We start from the raw sequence: 23,191 nt of genomic DNA, 5'->3' as shown, positions 1-23,191 counted from the left end.
CATCCAGATGAATAAGTTGAACAAGACTGGGTCCAATACTGGTCCCTTGGGGACACTGCTACCTACAGGCCTCCATCTAGACTGTGCTGCTTATCACAACCCTCTGAGCTCTGCCATCCAGCCAGTTCTCAATGCACCTCACTGTCAACTCATCTTACCCACACTTTCTGAGCTTACCCTTGAAGATGTTGTGTGAGACAGTGCCAAAAGCCTTGTTGAAGTCAAGGTAGGCAACATCCACTGCTCACTTTCACTCACCCAGCCAATCATTCCATCATAGAGGGCTGTCAGTTTGATTAAGGATGATTTACCCTTGGTGAATAAATGCTGAGTACTCTGATCACCTTAACCTCTACATGATTGTTGTGGAGGTTAGAAGATGACTTCCAGGATGAGCTGCTCCATCACCTTTCAAGGGATGGAGGTGAGGCTGACTGGCCTGTAGATACCTGGCTCCTCTTTCTTGCCCTTTTTGAAGACTGGATGACATTGGCTTTCCTCTCATCCTCAGGCACCTCACCTGTTCTCCATGACCTTTCAAAGACATCTTCCAGCTTCCTCAGCACTCACGGGTGCATCCCATCCAGGCCCATGGATTACTTTGTATCAAGTTTGCCTAAATGATCTCTAACTTGATCCTTCTCAGCCTAAGGAGGAGAACATTAGAGGGGAAAAAGGAAGACTAGCTGATGTGCTTCTGTACTTTGTTGGATGGATATGTTCAATGGCCTGCAGAAGGTCTGGAACGTATAGTTTAAAAAAGCATTACATTGTCAGGTGAATATATGAAGTATATGAAGTATATGAATAATATTTTCTCTCTAACATGTATTTTAACCATAATAGAGAGTGAAATAATAAGACATATTATGGGTGAGGCTGATGCATTAGTTCGGGGTTGAATCATCCTTTCCTAAGTAAGATAAAACCCAGTTTGTTTAATCTGTGTTCTACCATTTTATAAATTCTAAAGTTGAACTGTTCAGGCTGAAATTATCAGTACTTTATGGCTGTCTCATTTTGTAGTGCTTAAGGGCAGATTGAAGCAAAACACGTTAGTAGCTTTGAAGAACATGGCTTCAGGAAAATACATCCTTTTGTAGCCATTAAATATAATCTGGCAACCCTTTTGATAAGTTCTAGGAGTTTTGTGCATAAGATCAGCTCCCTGAAATTTGGCAAGTGGAAGAATATCTAACCAGATTCAGTCTGTAAAATTCTAATTTGCATACTCTTACTCATTTCTTTAAGAGGATTTAGGTTATAGATACTAAAATCCCTGAGAGCTTCATCCTTATCCAAGCTGTAATCTAATTAGAGCTTCCAGCAATCTCTCTTTCTCTTTTAATTTTTGGGGGTGGTGGTGGTGTGTGTACTGAATTTCTAATCTGAAAAAATCTACATTCAACAATGACCTTTAGATGCAACGTTTTGTTGGGATATTGTCTGGTTGCCAGGTGCCCACCAAGCTCCCTTCTCAGCAAGACAAGGGGAGAAAATAAGGTGAAAAAACAAATGGGTTGAGACAAGTACAGGGAGATCACTCACCAGTTACCATCATGTTCAAAACAGACTAATCTCAGGGAAGTTTAATTTAATTTATTTCCAATTAATAGCAGAGTATTGCAGTGAGAAACAAGGATAAAACTAAAAACAACTTTCTGCCTCTCACACTCTTTTCTTCCCAGATTCAACTTCTCTCCTGACTTCTCTTTGCTGCACCCTCTCCTCCCCTGGCACACTATAGAAAATGGGGGTTGTGGTCATTTCATAATGCTTGTCTGCTGCTCCATCTTTACACTTTTCCTTTGCTTCACTCCATCAAATCATTCCAGTGTGGGTCCTTCATGTGGGTTGCAGTTCTTCAAGAACTATTCCAGCAAGGGTCTGTGCCATGGAGTACAATCCTGCGGGAATGGACAATGCTAGCATGGGTATCCCACAGGTTGCAGCTCTTGCTAGACCACCTGACATTGTCTCTATGGGCTGCAATTCTGGCTCAGTCTGTTCCTGTGGCTCTCCATGTGCTGAAGATTCCTTCAGGCCATATCCACCTGGTGTGGTGTGAGGTCTTCCAATGGTTGCAGTGTTGATATCTTCTCTGAGATGGTACTGCATGAGCTGTAAAGGGACAGCTTGCTCCAGCATTGTCCTCTTCATTGGCTGCAGGGGAACTTCTACCCTCATGTCTGGAGCACCTCTTCCCCCTCCATCTTCAATGACTGCAGGGCTGTTTCTCTCCCATTTTCTCATTCCCTCACAGCAGCTGTGCAGTATTTTTTAACCTTTTATTATAAATAAATATAAATATGTTGTCACAGGTGATGCAAGTATAGCTGATGGGCTCAGCTTTTGCCAGTGGTGGATCCCTTGGAGCCATCCACAGTTGGCTCTGATCAATGCAGGGGCAGCTCCTGGTCTCTTCTTACAGAGGCCATCACTCTAGTGTGACATGCTACTGCTGCCTCACCACTTAAACCCAATAAAAACTTACTATTTAATTTTTATAGGAGTAAACCCAGCTCTGACTTTTTAGAGTGAATGTGGTGAATGTGGTAGTTACATTTTTCTGCTGATTTTAGGCTTCTCTGTGTTTTGTTTATTTGTTTGTTTGTTCGTTCATTCATTCGTTCGTTTGTTTTTACTCTGCCCTAGTTTTCTTTTCAAAATGTCTGGGTGCCTTGTGCCAGAAGAGACTAAGTGATCAAGTTAGAAAGGTGCAGGATGAGGGATCATGGGAACACAATACTGGGTAGGAAAGCAGTTGAGTTACTTTGACATTCTAAGTGCATCTGAAGCCTATGCTCTGTGAAGGAAGCAAGAGACTTGGAATGAAAGAGTTTTTCCACTCAGATAAGTGAGATCATGAGCTAAACTCCATATAAATAATATGTGAAGAATTAATAATTTTGTCATGCGTAACAACAGTAATACATCATATGATAATATCATTTGGCATAACAGTGTAATAGTGGCTAGGGTGAATAACATGAGTCACAAACAGGATAATTTTACGGACAGGCATTTTGCAGTAGTGTGCTTACTTTCCAAGAAAAAGTCAACAGACAAGAGACAGATGCAACCAAAAGTGAAGTTGATAGAGGAACAACTATAAAAGATAATTTTTATTTATTTATGTATGTATGTATGTATGTATTTATTTATTTATTCTGTATATTTTATATTGTCTAATTATAGCTGTGAAATTCAGGGTGTTTTGTCTTTTTCTCTTAACTACTGTTTTTTTTTTCAGTGTTGTGCAGAAATTTACTTGTAGTGTTTATGTTGTTACACCCATGTAAGTAGATAAGCAAGAAAAAACTGTGGTTACAGGTCCAGCATGTATTTTTTTTTATTATATGTACATACATATATATATAGTTATTGGTAGCTGTTTCTCTACAGGCTTTTTATTTTATTCTGTTTTATGACCTTGATCTTGGCTTGGTGCTTCATCCAAAATGTGATGCCTTCATCATAGATTTGTCACTAACTTCTCTTTTTCCTCTTCCTATTGGCACTGGTCTGACAATACCCAAGGGTAGTTTTAGAGTGTCCTTAAAATTCTGCAGAGTGTTTGAATGTTCTTATAGAAAAGAAAGCTGGAACTAATAGTCTCACATCCTGACTAGATGTTTAGGTCAGCAAAACTGGAAACTTTTAATGATGATAAGGATGCTACCAAATTAAAACCTTGATGGTATTGTATAGTCACGCATATATTCAGAATCTAATGCAGATAACCATCATGAGTTTTTCAAGACAATGGAAAACAAGATTCATCGAATTCCACTAAAGAAGAGTTGCAGAGCTGATGCAACTTGAAAACATGGTTTGTCTTCATATTACTAGTAAGAAAAACGGCAACAGATTTGAAAGTTCTACAAATGATATACTGATTGCAAATAAATTCACAGTTGTCAACAGATAATTTCTGGATGTGTGAAGAGCTGAATTCTGGATGTTAGCCTCAGTAGTATTGCATTTGGACATCTATCTGTGAACACCATATTAAGAAGAAAAAGAGCAGTACTATGCAGAACAAAAGGGTGAACAGAGTATGTACAGGTCTGCTTGACTTGTATAATGGCAGAAAAATCGCTTGAAACCATCTGTTTTCATTTATATGTTCTTCAGCATCCTGGCAGATGGAGATGAAGCTACTCAATCTAGTCAAATCAGCAGTGACAGAGATGAGTTTCCTGCTGCTTCTCATATTAGTAACATAGTATACTGCATGTTTTTAGCCTCAGAATACCTTGCAAGCATTGGAGGACCACATTCTCTTCACCTTTGTTCTGTTTATGGTTTTTAACAATGTGCTTATGCTTTTCTCATTGAAATCAAGGGATTTAGTCTGTGGAACAAAACCCTTCTTATTTTAAAATGAAGAAAAAAAATCACCATATGGTAAGTGGAATCCATCCACTTACAGAAAGAAGATTCAAAGACAGAAATTATTGAGTTTATGTAACTGCTAATAAATGGTATTCAGGCATAATGCAACCTTGTAAACGATCTCAGTCATTTCTGCATATGGTGACTATCGCCGTGTCCAAAGTATATAGTTTGCAAATTCGATTATAGCTGTTGCTTCCAGTCACTTTTTTTTTTTTTTTTTCCCCCCCCCCCCTTTTTTTTTTTTTTTTTCCTTAGAAAAGACCTACAAAGTCAAGAATTAGGAAAATATATTCAGAAGTTATTACTCAATTTTTCTTAGCATCTTTCTTCCAGGAATATTTCTGTGGCTTTGGCACTTCTCTTGCAAATATTTTATTAATTGAGAATACTTGTTCAGCTTTTACTTGCATTGTGATTTCTTTTTGACAGACCAAGTAGTAATCTGTGGACTGTGGAATATTCTGTGTCTTCTTATTGGAACTGTTATCATAAAGGATAGCAGATCTCAATAAGATTCCTTGGTTTCAGTCATTCTTTTTTGCTATTGTCTAGTTTCTGTAGTTCCAAAAGTAAAATTCACAACATAGTTGTCTGCTATTAAAAGTTATATTTTAGGAGAGGTGCAGAAATCGATAGGTGTTTCCTGTGCTTATCAAAGCTTTTTTTTTTTTTTTTTTTTTTTTTATATATATATATATATATGTAACTGTGTGATAAAACACTCCTGAATTCCTGAATACGGGATTGTATTTCAATCTTTAAAATAAATATGTCAATAGTTGGATGAAACTTTATTTAAATTACCCAGTAATCCATCTTTAGTCCAGCTAAAGACAAGGAACAATCAGGAAAAGGAGAATTAAGTTGGTTGATAACACTCAAATGCAGTTCCTCTAGTCTGAAGTGACTGTATTAATGAGAGCAAACATAACACACTATGAAGACAGTATTGTGCTAAGAGAATTTTTGAAACATCCTGGAGACTGGTGTCTGTAAATTTCAGTATGTATTTCAAAGAGCTGTGGAAAAAATATACTCCTGAATTAAGTTCCAGAGACTATTCTAAAATCACAGAATGGGTGAGGTTGGAAGGGACCTCTGAAGACCATTTAGTCCAACCTCCCTGCCAAGCAGGATCACATATATCACATTGTGCAGGATGGCATCCAGGCAGGTTTTGAATATCTCTAGAGAAGGAGACTCCACAACCAATCTGGGCAACCTGTTCCAGTTCTCTGTCACTCTCATAGTAAAGAAGTGCCCCCTGATACTGTGTCAGAACCTCCTGTGCTTTAGTTAGTGCCCATTGCCTCTCATCGTGTCACTGTGCACAACTGAAAAGAGTCTGGTTCCATCCTTTTGAAACCCTCCCTTCAGATATTTCTATACATTGACGAGGTCACACCCCTCAGTCTTCTCTTGGAAAAGAGAAGAAGAATACTCTTCTTTCATAAGAAAAATAAAGATATTACTTAGAGTTGAAGGCATTTGAACTTTTTTTTATTTATTTATATTTTTTTTTTGGGGGGCGGGGAGGGTGTGTAGAGGTGGGAGAGATGGACCAATGCTATTTGTGTTATTTTAATACTCATATATTCAACCATCTTCTCATTTTTCTCCAAAATATGTGCACTTCAACCCCAGCTTTTGTGAACAGTTATACATAGGATAAGCCCCATGGTACTATTAAACTATCAATGTGGATTGAGTTCTAAAGAGAATACTTCATTTGCTAAATCTAAATTACAGGACTAACTTATTTCGTTGGAAGTGCAGTTATTCCGTAAATCCCCACAGGGCCCATTGATTACCTGGCCAGTTTATTGCTAGCTGACAGGTAAATACTCAATTTGAAAAGACAGAACATGGCACTGAATGGAAAAAGAAAGAAGTATGTATATCCATGAAGTCTATAGGTACCTACAGTATATAACATAACATAATTATTAAATACTCCCTGCTTATAGCAAAACTTAGATACAATACAATAAAAATCATACAGATATAATTTGTCCATCTGAAAAATCTACTGTCATGAAGAATGTAACAAGGTTTTACTTATACCGTAAATGTTGGGTACTTGTGATAAACATGAAGTATTACTTAGAATGATATCTGCTATTTTTTTCTCACTGCACTCTCAGAAGAACTTCACCTTATTTTTCCATAAGTGACCCACCCTAGCCTCATTACCCTCTCTCAATCAGTTACAGTTTTTCCTTTGCAAAATGGTCATGTTCTGGCCTCTTGCTTTACATGATCAGGAAACAAGAAGCATCCTGACATTTGATGCAGTTCAGCAAGTGTGCAGAAGGTTACCACCACCAACATACCAAGGAAAGAATAGCTGTTTCATTTGCATAACTGTGTTTTCCTTTTTTTTTTTTTTTTTTTTTTTTCACAGAATTTCATTGACTGTCTTTATACCCTTTAACAGGTGTTCTATCTAAAACACTGTACACTTACCATGTTGTGAATCCATTCAGGGAGAAGACCTGGCTGCATGCATAAAGCCCCTCCTCTCCCCTTTCCTCACTTTGCATACCTGTTTCTTTTATAAGGGCACCCAGGAGCACAGACAAAGAAGGTGCTACAACACGCTCACTCTCAGCTGGGGTAGTGAGGTACAGCCGGAGGCACTGTGAAGTGTATCATATCTTGAATTTGATACAGACATTGTTCTAGCCCATAAATATTTGCAAGCAGTGCAGGATTAATTCCTCATACTTACATTTGCTATTTCCTAGAAAAGTTGCCACTACACACATCAGAGCAAATCTTTCTTTCAAACTAACTAAAATGAAACCCAAAAACATAAAACCTACTGTAATTAGAATTGAGGTTAAATACATTGCAATAGGTGTTCTGGATAGGAAAGTGTTGCAACTCTTTTATGTATTAGAAATACCCAAGACATGGAATCTGTAAAAAAAATTCTGATGGCTAGAGTGCAGCAAGGGTATTGATAACCTTTAAAATATAACTGAAAAGTCACAGTGCACTGGAGTCTTTTCTTTTGTAAATGGCTTCCATCCTTTGCTTATAAAAGTACTTATGCTTTAACAGTAATAGTTAACAGCCAAAACAGTTTCCTTTACCTGAAGTAGCATATGGACATAGTAATATTTAGGTGTAATTGTTAACATCATTCAAATTGCTTTCTGTTTTGTTTGCTGATCATAGCAATATCTAAACTCTATTTCATACAAATATGACTAAGTCTCATCTAATCTTTTCCCATGTAAATTGGAAAGTAAAATCTAAAATCTTACTGAAATAGCTTCGAAATTGTTTGTTATGTATATTTAAGATTATTCTTCTTGAAGATAGCTACTGTGAAGCCATATGGCATGATCTATCATTTGCCTGTATCATCCCAAATTTTCTGGCTTGCTGCTTTTTGAGTGTTTTTTTCTCTGTGTCATTTAAGTTCTAATGGTCAAGATAAGATAGATGATTATACTATTATTAGTACCTTTGTGCTTAGTGATCAGAAGTTGTGCAAATATAAAATAATATATTTTCCTAGGATTTTGAGTATGCAAATTCTACAGTGGAAACACTAGCATGCCTATTTCACAACCAAATTTAGATACATAAGGTGTACTCGGTTTTGTATATATATAAATTGTATGTACCTTTGTGCTTGAAAGTGTGATCATTTAGATTTTTCCCCACTGTCTTGCAAAATGCCGAATGCCAAATGACGATGGTGAATGTTTGCAGCTTTTGCTATAGAAAATTCAAATTTCAGACAGCTTTATTCTTTTTGAATTAAACACCAAAGCTGTTTCTTTTAATATACAATTGTTTATTTAACCCGGTATGCTTTGTTGCAACAAATAGTATGTAATTAATTCAAATTCAATTTTAACAATAATTAAAAAATAATAATAATTTTGTCATACTTCAATTCATGTGGTCAGTGAAGCAACAAATGGACATTATGCTAAAATGTTGTTAAAGACAGGTCTTTGACTAATATTTCCATGAAGTGCTATAGATTTCTTTGTATCTCTGCTGAAGTCATTTCACATCTTCAGTATGTACTTTTTCACTGTGCAATAGTAATCTCTTTTTCTTCAGAATTGTATTCCCGTATAAGAATCACATTCTCCTCTTTAATTTACCCTTGAATTACAGGAGAGTAAGATAGAGAAGTCCTAACTCCAGTGCCCTCTGACAAAATGCATTTGTGTAGTAAGTGACTATTTCTTTTCCCTGAGGACCATTTAGTCACTTCCAGAATATGCCTGTCCTTCACAAAGACAGAGAATAAGAGAAAAAGAGCATTCATTAATTGATATCCCTGTACTGATAGGTACTGTAGCTTTGGGCTCTCCCTTTCACTACATCACCGACCGGAAATGTATGGAACACTTCAGTAAGATGCACAATAAAAATGATAATTTTAAACAAAATAACAAAATGACATGATTACCTTATGTTTCTTCTTTTATGTTTCTTCTTTCCTTTTTTTTTTTTTTTTTTTTTTTTAACTTCTTATATTGATTTGTCTTTGATATTTGTTGTTAGAAAATATGTTGGCAATTATAAGCTTGATTCGGTGCACTGGGATCACAGACTTATCAGTCTTCTTTGATCAAGTTTCTAAAATAAAGGGTATCCCAAACAGTCCCAACAAGAGTTAGTCTTTAACAAAAAAAGAGCTCATGCCTCTTTTAATTCCCTTCCATGTCATTATGTTCCACATGGTACTTTGAAGGAATATGTGAAAGATCACAAAATATTTTGGTTCTGGCTGACTCCCTTCCCTCTTTCCCTCTCCCCACATAAAACACTGGCCTTCAGAAATGGGGCGGGTGTAGTGAGGAAAGAAAGATTTATGCTAAAAGCATTAGCACATCTCTGTATTTATAATGTCAACAGAATTTTTAACAAGTTGTGCCCTTTGATTTTTATTTTTCATGTGGAGTTTTGAACTAATTTCTGAAAACAAACTGATTGGATTTTTTGTTGCTCCTATCAATAGCTTTAAACCTGAGATTCCTGAGTAATTATTAACACATTTAGCAAACTCTAATTTTGCATAGAGGTGTTTTTTAATTTAATTTTGTTTTAAGTAGACTACAGAGAAAGAAAGGATGATCCAATGGAAATAATATTAGGATAAGTCATTTTTTTCTCAGGCACCAAATAGCAATACTGGTGTTTTGGATCATAAAACTTTAAGTTGGTGGTAGTGACCACAAAAAAAAGACAAATCCATCCTAGCCATCTCTTACTGTATCTAGCGTGAACTGCAAATCTTAAAAAGCAGAATAAATCATAAAAAATAAAATAAAGCAAAATATAAAAATATAAAGTAACCAAAATATAAAATAAACTCCAAAAATGTGCTTGAGCAATAAGATGACTTTTGACTTTTCAAAAGTAGTCTTTACACATAACCGACTTCTTTCAAACAGTTACACTACCCAATATCCTGTAACAGCAAAATACAAGAGTACTAAAACACTAAAACATAAGTAAAATTAATAATAATAAAAAAACACATTGAAATGTACTCTATAACAACTTCTGCTGCAAATTGCAGCTTTGTTATATGTTGTATATATAGTATGAAAACCTATATTATAATTTGTGATGTTTTTCGTTAAAAAGTTGCAGTGATAGATTCTTTAAATGCAGCTATATTCCAGGATATTAGCCCATAATGCCATTTATTTCTCTTGGCTATTTACTGAAGCTCATGCCTCTTTTAATTCCCTTCCATGTCATTATGTTCCACATGGTATCATACTGAAGATTTTTTTTTTTTTCTCTCTCTCTCTCCTCCGTACCTATTTATGTCTATATCTATATCAATATCGATATCTATATCATATATATCTATATTAATATATTGTTTAAAAATGAAATTTTATTGATGGCATTACTCAATTAACTGTATTAAAATCTACTGTTTATTGTGATAATCTTAAACAACCATGACGTATATTTTTTATTAAAAATTAATTATTTTCAAAAAGGAACCTGTTCATAACAAGAAATGAGACTTTGTCAGGCTCTGAAACTAACTTTGTAGGAGTTACTGAAACATATTCAGTGCAGGGAAGGTGAAACAGATTTGTAGAGCTAGCAGCAAAATTTCTAAATCTGAATATCATTTATCCCTTGTAGTGATTTCAAACAAAGCTGTAATAGTACTCTATCCTAAAATAATTGTGTTACTTAAAATGTGATTATCTGACAAAAGCCCAGTAAGCATTTTTTTTTTTCTTTTCTTTTCAAAGAAAGATCATTGCCATTCTTTAAAAAATCCAAAAGCTGTTTGCACTTAAATCCATCAAATAGCTATCATTTCTACTCCTAGGAAGAACTAAGTAATGACACAAACAAGTTCCATTTAAAATTCAGAAATGAACTGATGCTAACGTGAAATTTAGAGCGTAGCGTATAAGCAAGGTGTGCAGGAAATGTTAAATAAATTGCTGTAAATGTAGATGGATACAAATATAGATTATGGATGGTTTATTTCATTTAAAACTTTCATTTAAATAACATCTTGTTCAACTTAATGCCATTTATAAAAGTAAAAGAAGTATGAACCTATGGATGCTTTCTCACGCATACATAACATAAATAAGATAAATACGTAACATACATATATATATATATTTTCCAACTTACGCCTGTCAATAATTATATGCCACCTAAGATTTTTTGAAATGCAGAATCAATTCCTTTAAGTCTTCTTAATAGGGATGTCTGGTAGGAGTCAGGATGAGCAAGCTCACTGTCTCAGTGGAGCTTCACTCCACTATGTTTTTATTAAAAGTGACAAAAAAACATGGAAACTCTTGCTACTTAGTATAAAATAGTAATTAGAGAAAACCATTGGTGCAGCTATTTCAGAACAGTAGCCCCAGAAGATAATACATAGAACTAGATGTAAAGACATTTACTCTCTATTATATATTCTGTAAGAAAACTACATAATGTTACCTGATGTAATTACTTGTTGGAGAACTAATATTTATAGAATATATTTGTTTTCCCAAACAAAATGTGAAGTGACTGAGGTTCTTAGATTATTATTAATCTCCCAGGATAGCTTATATATATATATATATATATATTTCTTTTAGCTGTGGGATCTTCTTGCAAGGCCACTTTCTAACATCTTTAACAGTTTGTGGAGCTTAGGAGATATCCCCAAAGACTGGAAAAAGGTTGTACCCATCTTCAACAAAAGCCAAAACCTTGACCTGCGCAATTGCAACTGCAGGCTGGTCATCTTTATTTGAATTCCTAGCGAAATCACAGGTCAAGTCTTCTTGGAAGCCATTTCTTGAAGAACATTCATGGCATTCATTTAATGAAGAACATGCATGGGAACAATTGGCATGAATTTACGAAGGGTAAAATGCATCTGACCATTCTGTTTGTCCTTCATAATAAATCACTAGATCACTGGACAAGGGGAGAGCAGTGGATATTGCCTATGCCAACTTTATTGGGGCTTTAGACTATGTCCACTCATGCCAAGTTGTGAATATAATGTCCTGACCTGGATGCAAGATAACCAGAAGGTAAAAGATAACCAGATGTGTGAAAGAAAGTCCCAAGGTGGTGGTGGTGGTAAGACTGGATGAAAGGACAGAGGTTAGTAGTTAATGGATCATACTCTACCTGAAGACCAGGAGCAAGAAGAGTACTACAGGAGTATACTCTGTGATCTTCCATTTTGTCATGGACTGTGAAGACACTATGGAGTTCACTCTCACAAAGTTTGCAGATGACACAAAACTGAAACAGCTGAATATGCTCAAGAAGAGAGATGCTATCCAGAGGGACCTAGACAGATCAGAAAAATGTGCCTACTGTCACTCAATGAAATTCAACAAGGTCAGGTGCAAAGCCATGCATCTGGGAATGAATAACTCCTGGCAACATTGGGTGGGGAATGTCTCTTCAGAAAGGCCCTTGGCAGCAGAGGGAGGGTGATAGCATCCTGGGTTGTATTATTAACAGGAGCACAGATTGATAGAAGTGATTATTCTTGTATACCTGGCACTCATTAGACTGCTTCTAGAATAGTCTATCCAGGTTTGAGGGAGAGATCGATGGAGTGGAGTGAGTTCAGTGGAGGGCTGCCGAGGTGCTCAGGGGACTGGAACTCCTGCCTTGCAAGAAGGGCCTATGGGAGCTCGGCTTGCCTAACCTGGAGAAGTCAGGCCTAATGTCAGCCTGACAGTACTTATGAGGAGGTTATCCAGAAGACAGGAGGTTATCAAGAAGACAGAGGCTCTTAACGTTGGTACATGATGGGAGGATGGAAGACAATGGCCATTAAAATTAGAAGACCATACTGCATATAAAGAAAAGTGTTTTTCCCATGTGAACTGTCAAGCAGTGGAAGAGATTGCCTACAACTGTCTCTCCATCCTGTGAGATTTTCAAGACCTGACTGGAAAAAAAGCCCTGAGCAATCTGGTCAGACCTCAGAGCTGGGCCTGCTTTGAGCAGGAGCTTGGCATGGAGACCTCCTGAGGACCCTTCCTACACAATTTGGGCCCCCCCCCCCCCCCAATTTCATTGGTTCATTAATTTTAGGTGTACTGGAATGTGGACAGTGTTTGACAGAGTGGGATACTGGTCTCAGTCGGTAATTTTAAATACCTGTATAATGCAAATAGTATTTTGCTTGATACTATTATTGCCTATTTTTTTTAAGTAAGTAGATACAGTTTTTGCTCATTTACTTTTAATTTGAAGTGCCCTATTAACACAAAGAGCTCTGATTTTTCTAAAATCCTTACACAAAATTTCCTCAATAAGAAGTTAGAGCATAGAACTAGGCTCAGTGGTGCATTTCAGCAGCTGTTATGTAAATAGTATTTATTTGCTTATACTATGTAGTTTTGTTGTACATGTGAGCATGTTTTATTCTTCTAGAAATATATATATATATTATTTTTTTTTTCGACAGAAATTGAAAAGGAAAGCTGTGGGGATCCTGGAACACCACTGTATGGTATCAGAGAAGGGGATGGATTTTCCAACCGGGATGTTTTAAGATTTGAGTGTCAGTTTGGATTTGAATTAATCGGAGAGAAATCTATCATTTGCCAAGAAAATAACCAGTGGTCTGCAAACATACCAATTTGTATTTGTATGTAACAAAACTTTTGTTATTATTATTTTACAATACATAGCATTATAATGCATTTTCACTTATATAAAATATTTGTATGATTGATTAAAAAGCATAGTATAATTAATTCTGCTGACAGAATGAATTTGCTTTTGTTCAGTGGTGGGTTTCCCTAAAGGCTACACCTAATAAAAATTTGAGAACTGCTAAAATACTTTTTTTTATTATTATTATTAAAGGAATTGCCTTTATGTGATCTGAAGTAACATTTTATTATTGTTTTTTTTTTTTTTTTTTTATAGGAAGCTGTAGATTTTCTAAGAAGTTAATATATTTCCTTAGATTACCAGTTGCTGAACTGTAATCAAGGGTTTAAATTATTTACAGATTTCTCCCCATGTCTTATATCTGAACACAATTTAGAATTTAGAGCTATACATGTCGATGATCATTTATCATTTACGTTATGCAACATAAGTAAAAATAATGTTGAGATAAGTGTCTGTGGCAACACATTTCTTTCTTAACATTTCCACTAAGTATTACAGATCAAATATATTCAGAGTGCAATCAGTTGCTTTCATCCTTGCAATTTAATATGGCTTAACTGAAATGGTTGAATATAAAATGTTATCCTGATAAAAGCAAAATAACTCTTTTGTCTCTTTGAGGCTAGTTAATATCTTGAGCTTCTGTGTAAATAACAAATGATAAGGGTACTCTTGACCTTTTGAATCTTAGTGGGCTTTGTGAGAGGTCCGTTCATCTGAACAGTTCCCTAAAGGAGAAAATAAGTGGTGCCAACTGATTAAGGACTGTTGAACATTAGAACGTTATAAGGACTGCTGTAGGTTTCCAATGCAACAAGGCTATTCATTATTACCTGGAGGCTCAACAACTTTCCTTTCTGGCTTCACACCTGAATATAACAAATGCTGAATTATTCAGTTGTGATAACAACCAAGTTTTAAGATCTCTTATAATAAAATAAATCATTCTTAAATTGTTTTATTCTATTGTCTAATGTCTTTGTCTCTTTTTTTTTTTTTTTGGCAGTTCCTTGCCTTTCCAATTTTACTGCACCCATGGGAACTGTTCTTTCACCTGATTATCCAGAAGGATATGGAAATAACTTAAATTGTATCTGGACAATAATTTCAGACCCTGGGAGCCGAATCCATCTCTCTTTTAATGACTTTGACTTGGAATCTCAGTTTGACTTCCTTGCGGTTAAAGATGGTGACTCTCCAGATTCTCCTATAATAGGAACATTTACTGGTGCTGAAGTTCCTTCCCATCTTACCAGTAATGGTCATATTTTGCGGCTGGAGTTTCAAGCTGACCATTCCATGTCAGGACGTGGATTTAACATCACTTACAACAGTGAGTAATAGTTTTTTTGTTTTTTGTTTTTAATGAAAGCGTATGTTTTGTTTTCAATGTAGTTTGAGAGAAATATATAAGCATGTAAAAAGGATGTTACACTAATACAAGACACCTTCACACAAAAAATACTTGATTTAGGTTTTCAGATTGCCTTTCAGATGCAATGTTGCAGCTGAAAACGTGCATATTTATCACTTACTGCATTAGAGATTACTGTGATGGAAGTGTTTAAAAGACTGAAAATTAGGTCATTTTCAAATTGGAAAATTATAATAAATTTGTTAAAAGCACTTTAAAAGTTTATGCTACTGGTTAAATGCTACATAATTATCATTGCACATACAAAACTGACTGAAAACTCATATACTAATTTACCTGTGAATATATAATACCCTGGAGCTGATGGCTGCAACCTTTGCTGGTTCCTAGTTGTTGAGGTCAAGGTGAGGAGCCATGAGAACTATTAGATATGTTGAACTGCACTCAGCTTATCTTCTTTTTGTCTGATCTTCTCTCCATAATCCTGATGATTTTAAGCTGTTTTCTCCACTCCCTGACAAACAGTTCTTGTTCTCATTGGTATTATTACATCTTCTAATGTTTTTGTCTTGCCAGTCATCTTTGTGTATTCAGGATGATGGGCTGGCTATTTGCAGCCCCTTGTGCTTATCTTGCCCTTTGGCAATGTTTTGTTACTTGGGTACCTTTTGTGTGCAACTATTCATTTTTCTTTGCCTTTAGAATAAAACAGAATAGAATAGTTCATTTGGATGTCGATAGTTCAGATGACCTTCACAGATCATCTAGTCCAACTGCCTGACTTCTTCAGAGGTAACTAAGTGTTAAAGGTTATTACTGAGGGCATTGTCCAAATGTCTCTTGAACAATGACACACATGGGGCATCAACTACCTCTCTAGGAAGCCTGTTCCAGTGTTTGACCACCTTCACCACAGAGAAATTTTCCTTATATATAGTATGAACCTCCTCTGGCACAGCTTTGTGCTATTCTTGTGTGTTCTGTTAAAAGCTACCAGTGAGAAGAGACTGGCACCTCCCTCTCCACTTCAGCTCCTCAGGAAGTTGCAGAGAACTATGAGGTCACCTCTTAGCCTCTTCTTAAGACTAGACAACACAAGTGTTCTCAGCCTCTCCTTATAGAACATGACTTCCATCCTTTTTACCAGCTTTGTTGCCCTCCTCTGGATGCTTTCAAGCATTTTAACATTCTTTTTATATTCTGAAGACCAGCACTGCACACATTATTCAAGATGAGTTTCCACCAGTGCTAACCATAGTGCGAAAATCACCTCTTTTGGCTGGCTGGCTATGCTGTGTTAAATGCACCCTATAATGCAGTTTGAGCTCTTGGCTTGCCAGGGCACACTGTTGACTCATGTTGAGCCTGTTGTTAACCAGCACATCCAGATCCCTTTTTGCTGAGCTGTTCTCTAGCCACTTGTCTCCTAGTCTGTAATTGTGTCTGTCATTACTCCTTCTCAGGAGCAGAACCCAGCATTTTCCTTTGTTGAACTTCATGCCATTCCTAATCGCCCAGTGCTCTAATCTATCTAGATCCCTCTGCAAGGCTTCTTGTCCCTCCAGGGAGTGAACAGCACCTCACAGTTTAGTATCAACAGAAAACTTGCTTAGTTTCAATCCTGCATCCACATTACTGATAAAAATGTTGAACAGAACTCGCTCCACAGTTGAGCCTTGAGGAATACCACTGACCATCTGTCAGCCAGATGTAACTCCATTTACTATAACACATTGAGTTCTACCATTGGGCCAGTTCATCACCCAGCATAGAATGAACATGTTTATTTCACAGCCGAACAATTTGTCCAGAGGGTGCTGTGAAGGACAGTATCAAAGGCCTTACTGAAATCCAGAAAAATTACATCAGCTGCCTTCCCTTCATTCACCAAGTGGGTGGCCTTATTATAAAAGGAGAACAAATTACTAAGGCAGGACTTTCTCTTCATAAACCCGTGTGGACTATGCCTGATAGCAGCTTTGTTCTTTAAGTGCCTTTCAATATCCCCCAGGACAATCTTCTCTATGCCTTTTCCAGGGACTGAAGTTAGACTTATAACTATGTAGTTTCTTGTCTCATGCCCTTTTTGTAGATGGATATAATGCTGGCTAGCTTTCAGTTAGCAGGGACCTCTCCAGACTCCCATGACCTTTGGTAAATTGTTGAGAGGGGACCACCTATATCATCTGCTAATTTTTTCATCACTCTGAGGTGAATGCCATCAGGCCCCATGAACTTAGGAACCTTAAGTTGATACAGCTGTTTCCTTACAATTTCAGTGACCACAGATGGAAAGTCATGGTCCTCCAACACTTAGGTCTGGGCAGCCCAGAAGCCCTTGTAACTATAATTTACTGAGGTAAAAAAGGCATTAAATGCCTTGACCTTTTCCTCCTTACATTTCAAGTGACCATCTGCTCCAAGCATGAGTTTAATGTTTTCATTAGATTTTCCTTCCTTCTCTTGCTGTTAACATTCTTAAAAAAGTCTTTTTTGTTGTCTAACACCACACTGGCCAGTGTCAACTCAAGTTGGGTATTGCTTTTCTTGTTTTCTATCTTTCAATGCAAACTGCAGCTCTGCAATCTCCCTGTGAAGCCAGACCTTGCCTCCATAGGTCATATACTGTCTCTTTCTGCCCTACTTCCAGGAGGGATTTCCTGTTCAGCCAGGCTAGTCTTCTGTCCCACTTGCTTGACTTGCAGCACAATGAGATTGTCTGCTTCTGGGATTTTAAAAGGTGTTTTTTGACAAGCAAACAGCTAATGGACCCTTAATTCCTCCAGAGCAGATTCCCAGGGGACACTGCTAACTAGCTCCCTCAGAAGCTTAAAGTCTGTTCTCTTAAAGTCCATGGTGGCAACTCTGCTGACCTTTTTCCTTCTTACACCAAAAATGTTGAAGTCAACTAATTCATGATCATTGCAGCCAAGACAGTCACTTTTGTGGTTTAATCCAGCAGGCAGCTAAACACTACACAGACATTCAGTCGCTCCCCTCCACACCAAGTGGGATGAGGGAGAGAATTGGAAGGGAATAAAAGTAAACTCATGATTTGAGATAAAGAGAGTTTAGTAGGATAGAAAAGGAAGAGAAAAATAATATTAATAATAATCAATATATATATATATAAACAAGTAATACACAATGCAATTGTACACCACCCACTGACCAATGCCCTGCCAGTTGCCAAGCAGTGGTCCTTCCCCCCCGTGCCAACCTTCCCAGTTTTTATTCTCCTGAATGATGTCATATGATCCGCATGTCATATGGAATTTTCCTTTTGACCAGTTTGGGTCAGCTGTCCTGTTTCTGTCCCCTCCCAGCTTCTTGTGCACCCCTCACTAGCAGGGCGGTATAAGAGGCTGAAAAGCCCTTGACTTAGTGTAAACGCTGCTCTGCAACAATGAAAACATTAGTGTGTTAACAGCATTACTTTCTTCCTAAATACAAAACATGAAACATAAGAGCCACTAGGAATAAAATTATCCCTGCCAAAACCAGAACAGCCATCTCCCACAATGCCTTCCCTATTCTCAAAAAACAGATCTAGGAGGGCACCTTTCCTAGTTGGCTCACTCAGTACTTAAGACAGAAAGTTGTATTCAGCATGCTTTAGAAATTTCCCATACTTGTGGCAGTATGATTTTCCAGGTTTATGTCTGTGATGGTGGAGTCTCCCATCAGGACAGGGACAACCGGTCCCAAGATTTCCCTCAGTTACCTGTAGAATGGTTAATCTGTGCCATTGTTCTGGGTTGGTGGTTGATAGTAGACCCCCATGATGACATCTGCTTTGCTGTCCAGTCCCCTTAATCTTCACCCAGAAGCTTTCTACCGCATCATCCTTAATGGCAAGGGATCGAGTGCACCCTCAGTAAGTTTGCACCAAGTTAGGTGCGTGTATCAATCTGCTCAAGAATAGGAAGGCTCTGCAGAAGGATCTGAATAGGCTGGACCGATGGGCCGGGGCCAGCTGTATGAGGTTCAGCAAGGCCAAGTGCCAGGTCCTGCACCTGGGGCACAACAACCCCAAGCAGCGCTATAGGCTGGGAGATGAGGGGTTAGAAAGCTGCCTGGCAGAGAAGGACCTGAGAGTATTGGTTGATAGTCGGCTGAATACGAGCTAGCAGTGTGCTCAGGTGGTCAAGAAGGCCAGCAGCATCCTGGCTTGCATAAGAAACAGCGTGGCCAGCAGGGCTAGGGAAGTGGTTGTCCCCCTGTACTCGGCTCTGGTGAGGCCGCACCTCGAGTACTGTGTTCAGTTTTGGGCCCCTCCCTACAAGAAGGACATAGAGGTGCTCGAGTGAGTCCAGAGGAGGGCTACGAAGCTGGTGAGGGGTCTGGAAAACAAGTCTTACGAGGAGCAGCTGAGGGAGCTGGGATTGTTCAGCCTGGAGAAGAGGAGGCTCAGGGGTGACCTTATTGCACTCTACAGGTATCTGAAGGGAGGCTGTAGCGAGGTGGGGGTTGGTCTATTCTCCCACGTGCCTGGTGACAGGACGAGGGGGAATGGGCTAAAATTGTGCCAGGGGAGGTTTAGGTAGGTTGTTAGGAAGAATTTCTTTACTGAAAGAGTTGTTAGGCATTGGAACAGGCTGCCCAGGGAAGTGGTTGAGTCACCATCCCTGGAGGTCTTTAAAAGACGTTTAGATGTAGAGCTTAGGGATATGGTTTAGTGGAGGACTTGTTAGTGTTAGGTGAGAGGTTGGACTAGGTGATCTTGGAGGTCTCTTCCAACCTAGATGATTCTGTGATTCTGTGAATCTCTCCTTTCATACAGCATAACACCTCTACCTCACCTGCCCTGCCTAGCCCTCCTTTTTGGTAATCAAATTGCTCACATGCTTATGTAAAATGCTTATATGTTGAGTCTGGCTACACCATTACAAGGTTAAAAAGAATTATTAAATACTGTAGTCACACTGTTTTGGTTTACTTATATATAGCCTGAAGGTAAATTAATATTATTTATATCCTGATTAATATATTTCTAACTTAAAGCTGTAACAGATACAGGGAGAGAAAGTTCTAGACAGACATTCGGAGCTGCTGCAGTAAATAGTAGTTGGGCTTCTGTCTTCAGAGCTTGGAATTGTACCTAGCCTCTGGAAGAGAAGCCAGTTATCTCATGTCACCTTTTGTATTTTGTTTAGCTATTTTACATGGTAGTCTAATTATGATATCACTCAATTAGCAATCACATCAAATAATGCATTGATAATGCCAAATGGTGCAATTTTATTTTTATGAAGAAGTAACAATACAATATTAATTTTTACCAGTTGTATAATGAAACTCACTCACTCTAAAAAGATCTATTTTAAAGAATTATTATACATATATGAGCAGTTTAACATATATATATTTTTACTGGGGGTATGTTATGTTTAAGCTAGAATGGAAGTGTGTGTGCATTTCTTAACTGTAGTTAATAAATAGTTGAACACCAAGACAGAATAAAAATGGAATTAATATAATTTTCTCTTTGTCTTGGCAATTTTAAGCCCAAAGTTAATTAAAAATATTCATTTTCTGCTAATACTTCCCCTATGTATATATCCAAACCTTTTCAAAGCTATCAGTCTCTTTTTTTCCCCTTCAAGAGTAGAAACAGTATATCATGGGAAAGCTACAACATAATTAGTCTTTTCTAAAAATAATGTAAGCTACTAACATAAATAACTTCATTGATAGGTTTCTTAGTTATAGGATAGAGAAGAGTAAAAATGATCTGCTAGTACATGATCTGATTTTTAATAGCATTTCTCACAAACTGTTTTTATCCCATATTTGTTTTTATTACAGCAACATATGTGGTTTCAGATAATTATTCTTGTTTCAGTAAAATTTAACCAAAATTCAACTTCTGTTGGAATTTAACATATTTTTTTTTCTTCAAATATCTCATCTTAGAATTACTCGAAGTCTTCAACAAATATGATAACTCATTAGAAATCTTTTAAATTTTAAATTTTTAAATTTAAAAACTTTTAAACTTTTAAAATTTTAAATTTTGGGCCAAGCCCACAGAACTGTGTGACATGAAAATGGATGATGTAGAGAATGTTTAGGTAACCAAAAACCTAGCAACTCTAAAAGCTGTGAGTTTCATTGAGGTCAGATCCATGTATGGGTTTACTTTTATCTAGCCTATGCACTGCTGTTGATGTCAAAGAGATGATGAGGCTGGAAGGTGCTTTCTTGGGTAGTACAGAAAATAGGAACATAGCTGCCTGAAATTACATCGGTTTAAGTTGCTTTGAACTGCACATTTACTCCTGGCTCATTGCTTCCAGTTTATATCCCTAACCCAGGAGACCTTAATGACATTTCTGTTCTCTTTGAAGTTATTTATAAACTCAGTCATGCCTTAATCTTCCCTCTGATAAGCTAAATGCATTGGACTCATCAATTTAAGGGAGAACTCTGAACCTTTTATCACATTTGTGACTCTTTTATGAATGCTTCCCACTTTATCTACATCTTTGTTGAATTATGGAGATCAGAACTAGACACACTATCTGAATATAGTCACATAAATTACATCAGTGCAGCTATATAGTTGCTTTGCTTCAGTCTGGATTTCCTAGTTTAGGTCAGGACAGGCAAAATGTGTACATTAATTTCTGTGCAACAATTGGACCCATGCGAAGGTGTATGGATATTTATTGCTTCTTGACAAAGGACTTAATGCAAAGAAGACCAAAAAGTCAGAAAAAATTATCTCTTCTTCTCCTTTCCTTACTGGCAGAGGAATGAGTTGTCAGAGGTTGGGGGAAGTGTGTCTGGTCATTTGACATCAGTCAAATTACTTGAGTGATTTTATCTCAGTAGGCCACGACATTTACATTCCCAAGCACTGTTTTTATATCTAAAGACTTCTTTAGTCTATTTTATTGCTGTGATAGGGTATATCCATCATGAGGCATTTTTGCTGGCACTCCCTCCTGCTAGACTTTTTAGTCTCAGTACTTCCCAGGATAGAATTCTTCACACTGTGCTACCTAGAAGTATGAGTTTACAAGTAACAGTACCAAGTAGCCTTTTAGTTGTTTACATTACTTTTAACAACAACTTTTCACATTTTTTTAATGAAATATCACTTTATTATTTGATATTCTCTTAACTTGGTTCCTCTTTGATATTTTCCTCTGAAAGAGTTACTTAGTCCAAAGCCATTGCTAGACTTACCAGCTAAAACTCTTCACAGGACGATCTACCAAAGCAATTAATTATGCCAGTGGACTACTCCTTTTGTGGCCCTATTTCCAAGGACCTTTCAGAGCAGGTTTCAAACCAGATATTGTGGTTACAGTCAGCTTCATTCCTACCCTTCTGTCTTTTCAGATCTTTGCCATTCCTCCTCTTCACATTTTTTTGATGCAAAATGCAGGTTTTAACATCCTTCTGAGTTAGTATCAGAGCTGAGAGTACTTCACCGTCACCCTATACTATGTTTATGCTGCATAGGTTTTTGAGATTCTGCTTAAAATACCAGTGCAAACACAATAGTCGATAAGTAAATGTCAAGAAAGCTGTATCTCCTCTTTACATGTAGTATTGCATGAGGAACTTTTCTATTATTTCTTGATCTATAGATGCTGGCTCACATGTTAATATTAAGAATATACAAAATTGTGCTTTTTCTTTTCAGTTTCAGACCTATCTACTATTACATTTCCACCATAAATCTTTTCAGAAGTATAGGCAGGCAGGATACTGAATCAAGTACTGTAACTGCAGCCAGACCAGGCTAAGAGAGTGACTGTTTTTTGGAAGGCTTATCTGTCACTCTCCTACCTCCCAGAGCCATCCCATGCAGTGCAGTCAGTTCCATGGGAGCAACAGTAGCAGCATAACTCTCAATTCCTGAGCTGAAATATAGAGCAATGAACTAATGTTACAACCTTAATAAGCTGGCATCATACATAAGCAAGCTATACCTGAAGTTGACTTTTATCTAAATTTGCAGATATCTATTAAAAATCTATCTCTGTGTGGTTGATCTGAAGCTAGTAAGAAAAAAACATGTGATCAGTCCTTCACTAAAAGTAAGAAATATGTTTAATGTATTGACAAAAATTTTGTGACCCCAATGGAAAAAGTATACGATTGCATCATTTTTGAAAGCCATCCTCCAATGGTAGATAACTGTTGAAGCACTATTTTTATTCCCAATATATGTGTCATTTTCTAAATCAAAATGTCAGTATAGTAATACTTTCTATTGTCTGTTATTAT

At 37.1% G+C, this 23,191-nt stretch overlaps 1 protein-coding gene across 1 annotated transcript in view; it reads left to right on the top strand.

Moving 5' to 3' along the window:
• The window catches only part of CSMD3 (CUB and Sushi multiple domains 3), a 629,782-nt gene that overhangs the window by 343,950 nt on the left and 262,641 nt on the right, over positions 1 to 23,191 (top strand). The window contains exons 14-15 of the mRNA XM_035317227.1: positions 13,358 to 13,540; positions 14,579 to 14,905. Coding sequence (XP_035173118.1) covers positions 13,358 to 13,540; positions 14,579 to 14,905 — 510 coding nt within the window. The remainder of the gene's footprint in view (positions 1 to 13,357; positions 13,541 to 14,578; positions 14,906 to 23,191) is intronic.

The sequence above is a fragment of the Oxyura jamaicensis genome, chromosome 2 (assembly GCF_011077185.1).
Source record: "Oxyura jamaicensis isolate SHBP4307 breed ruddy duck chromosome 2, BPBGC_Ojam_1.0, whole genome shotgun sequence".
NCBI classification, from domain to species: Eukaryota; Metazoa; Chordata; class Aves; order Anseriformes; family Anatidae; genus Oxyura; species Oxyura jamaicensis.
Note: the sequence above shows the minus strand (reverse complement) of the source record. Positions and strands in the feature narration are given on the sequence as shown.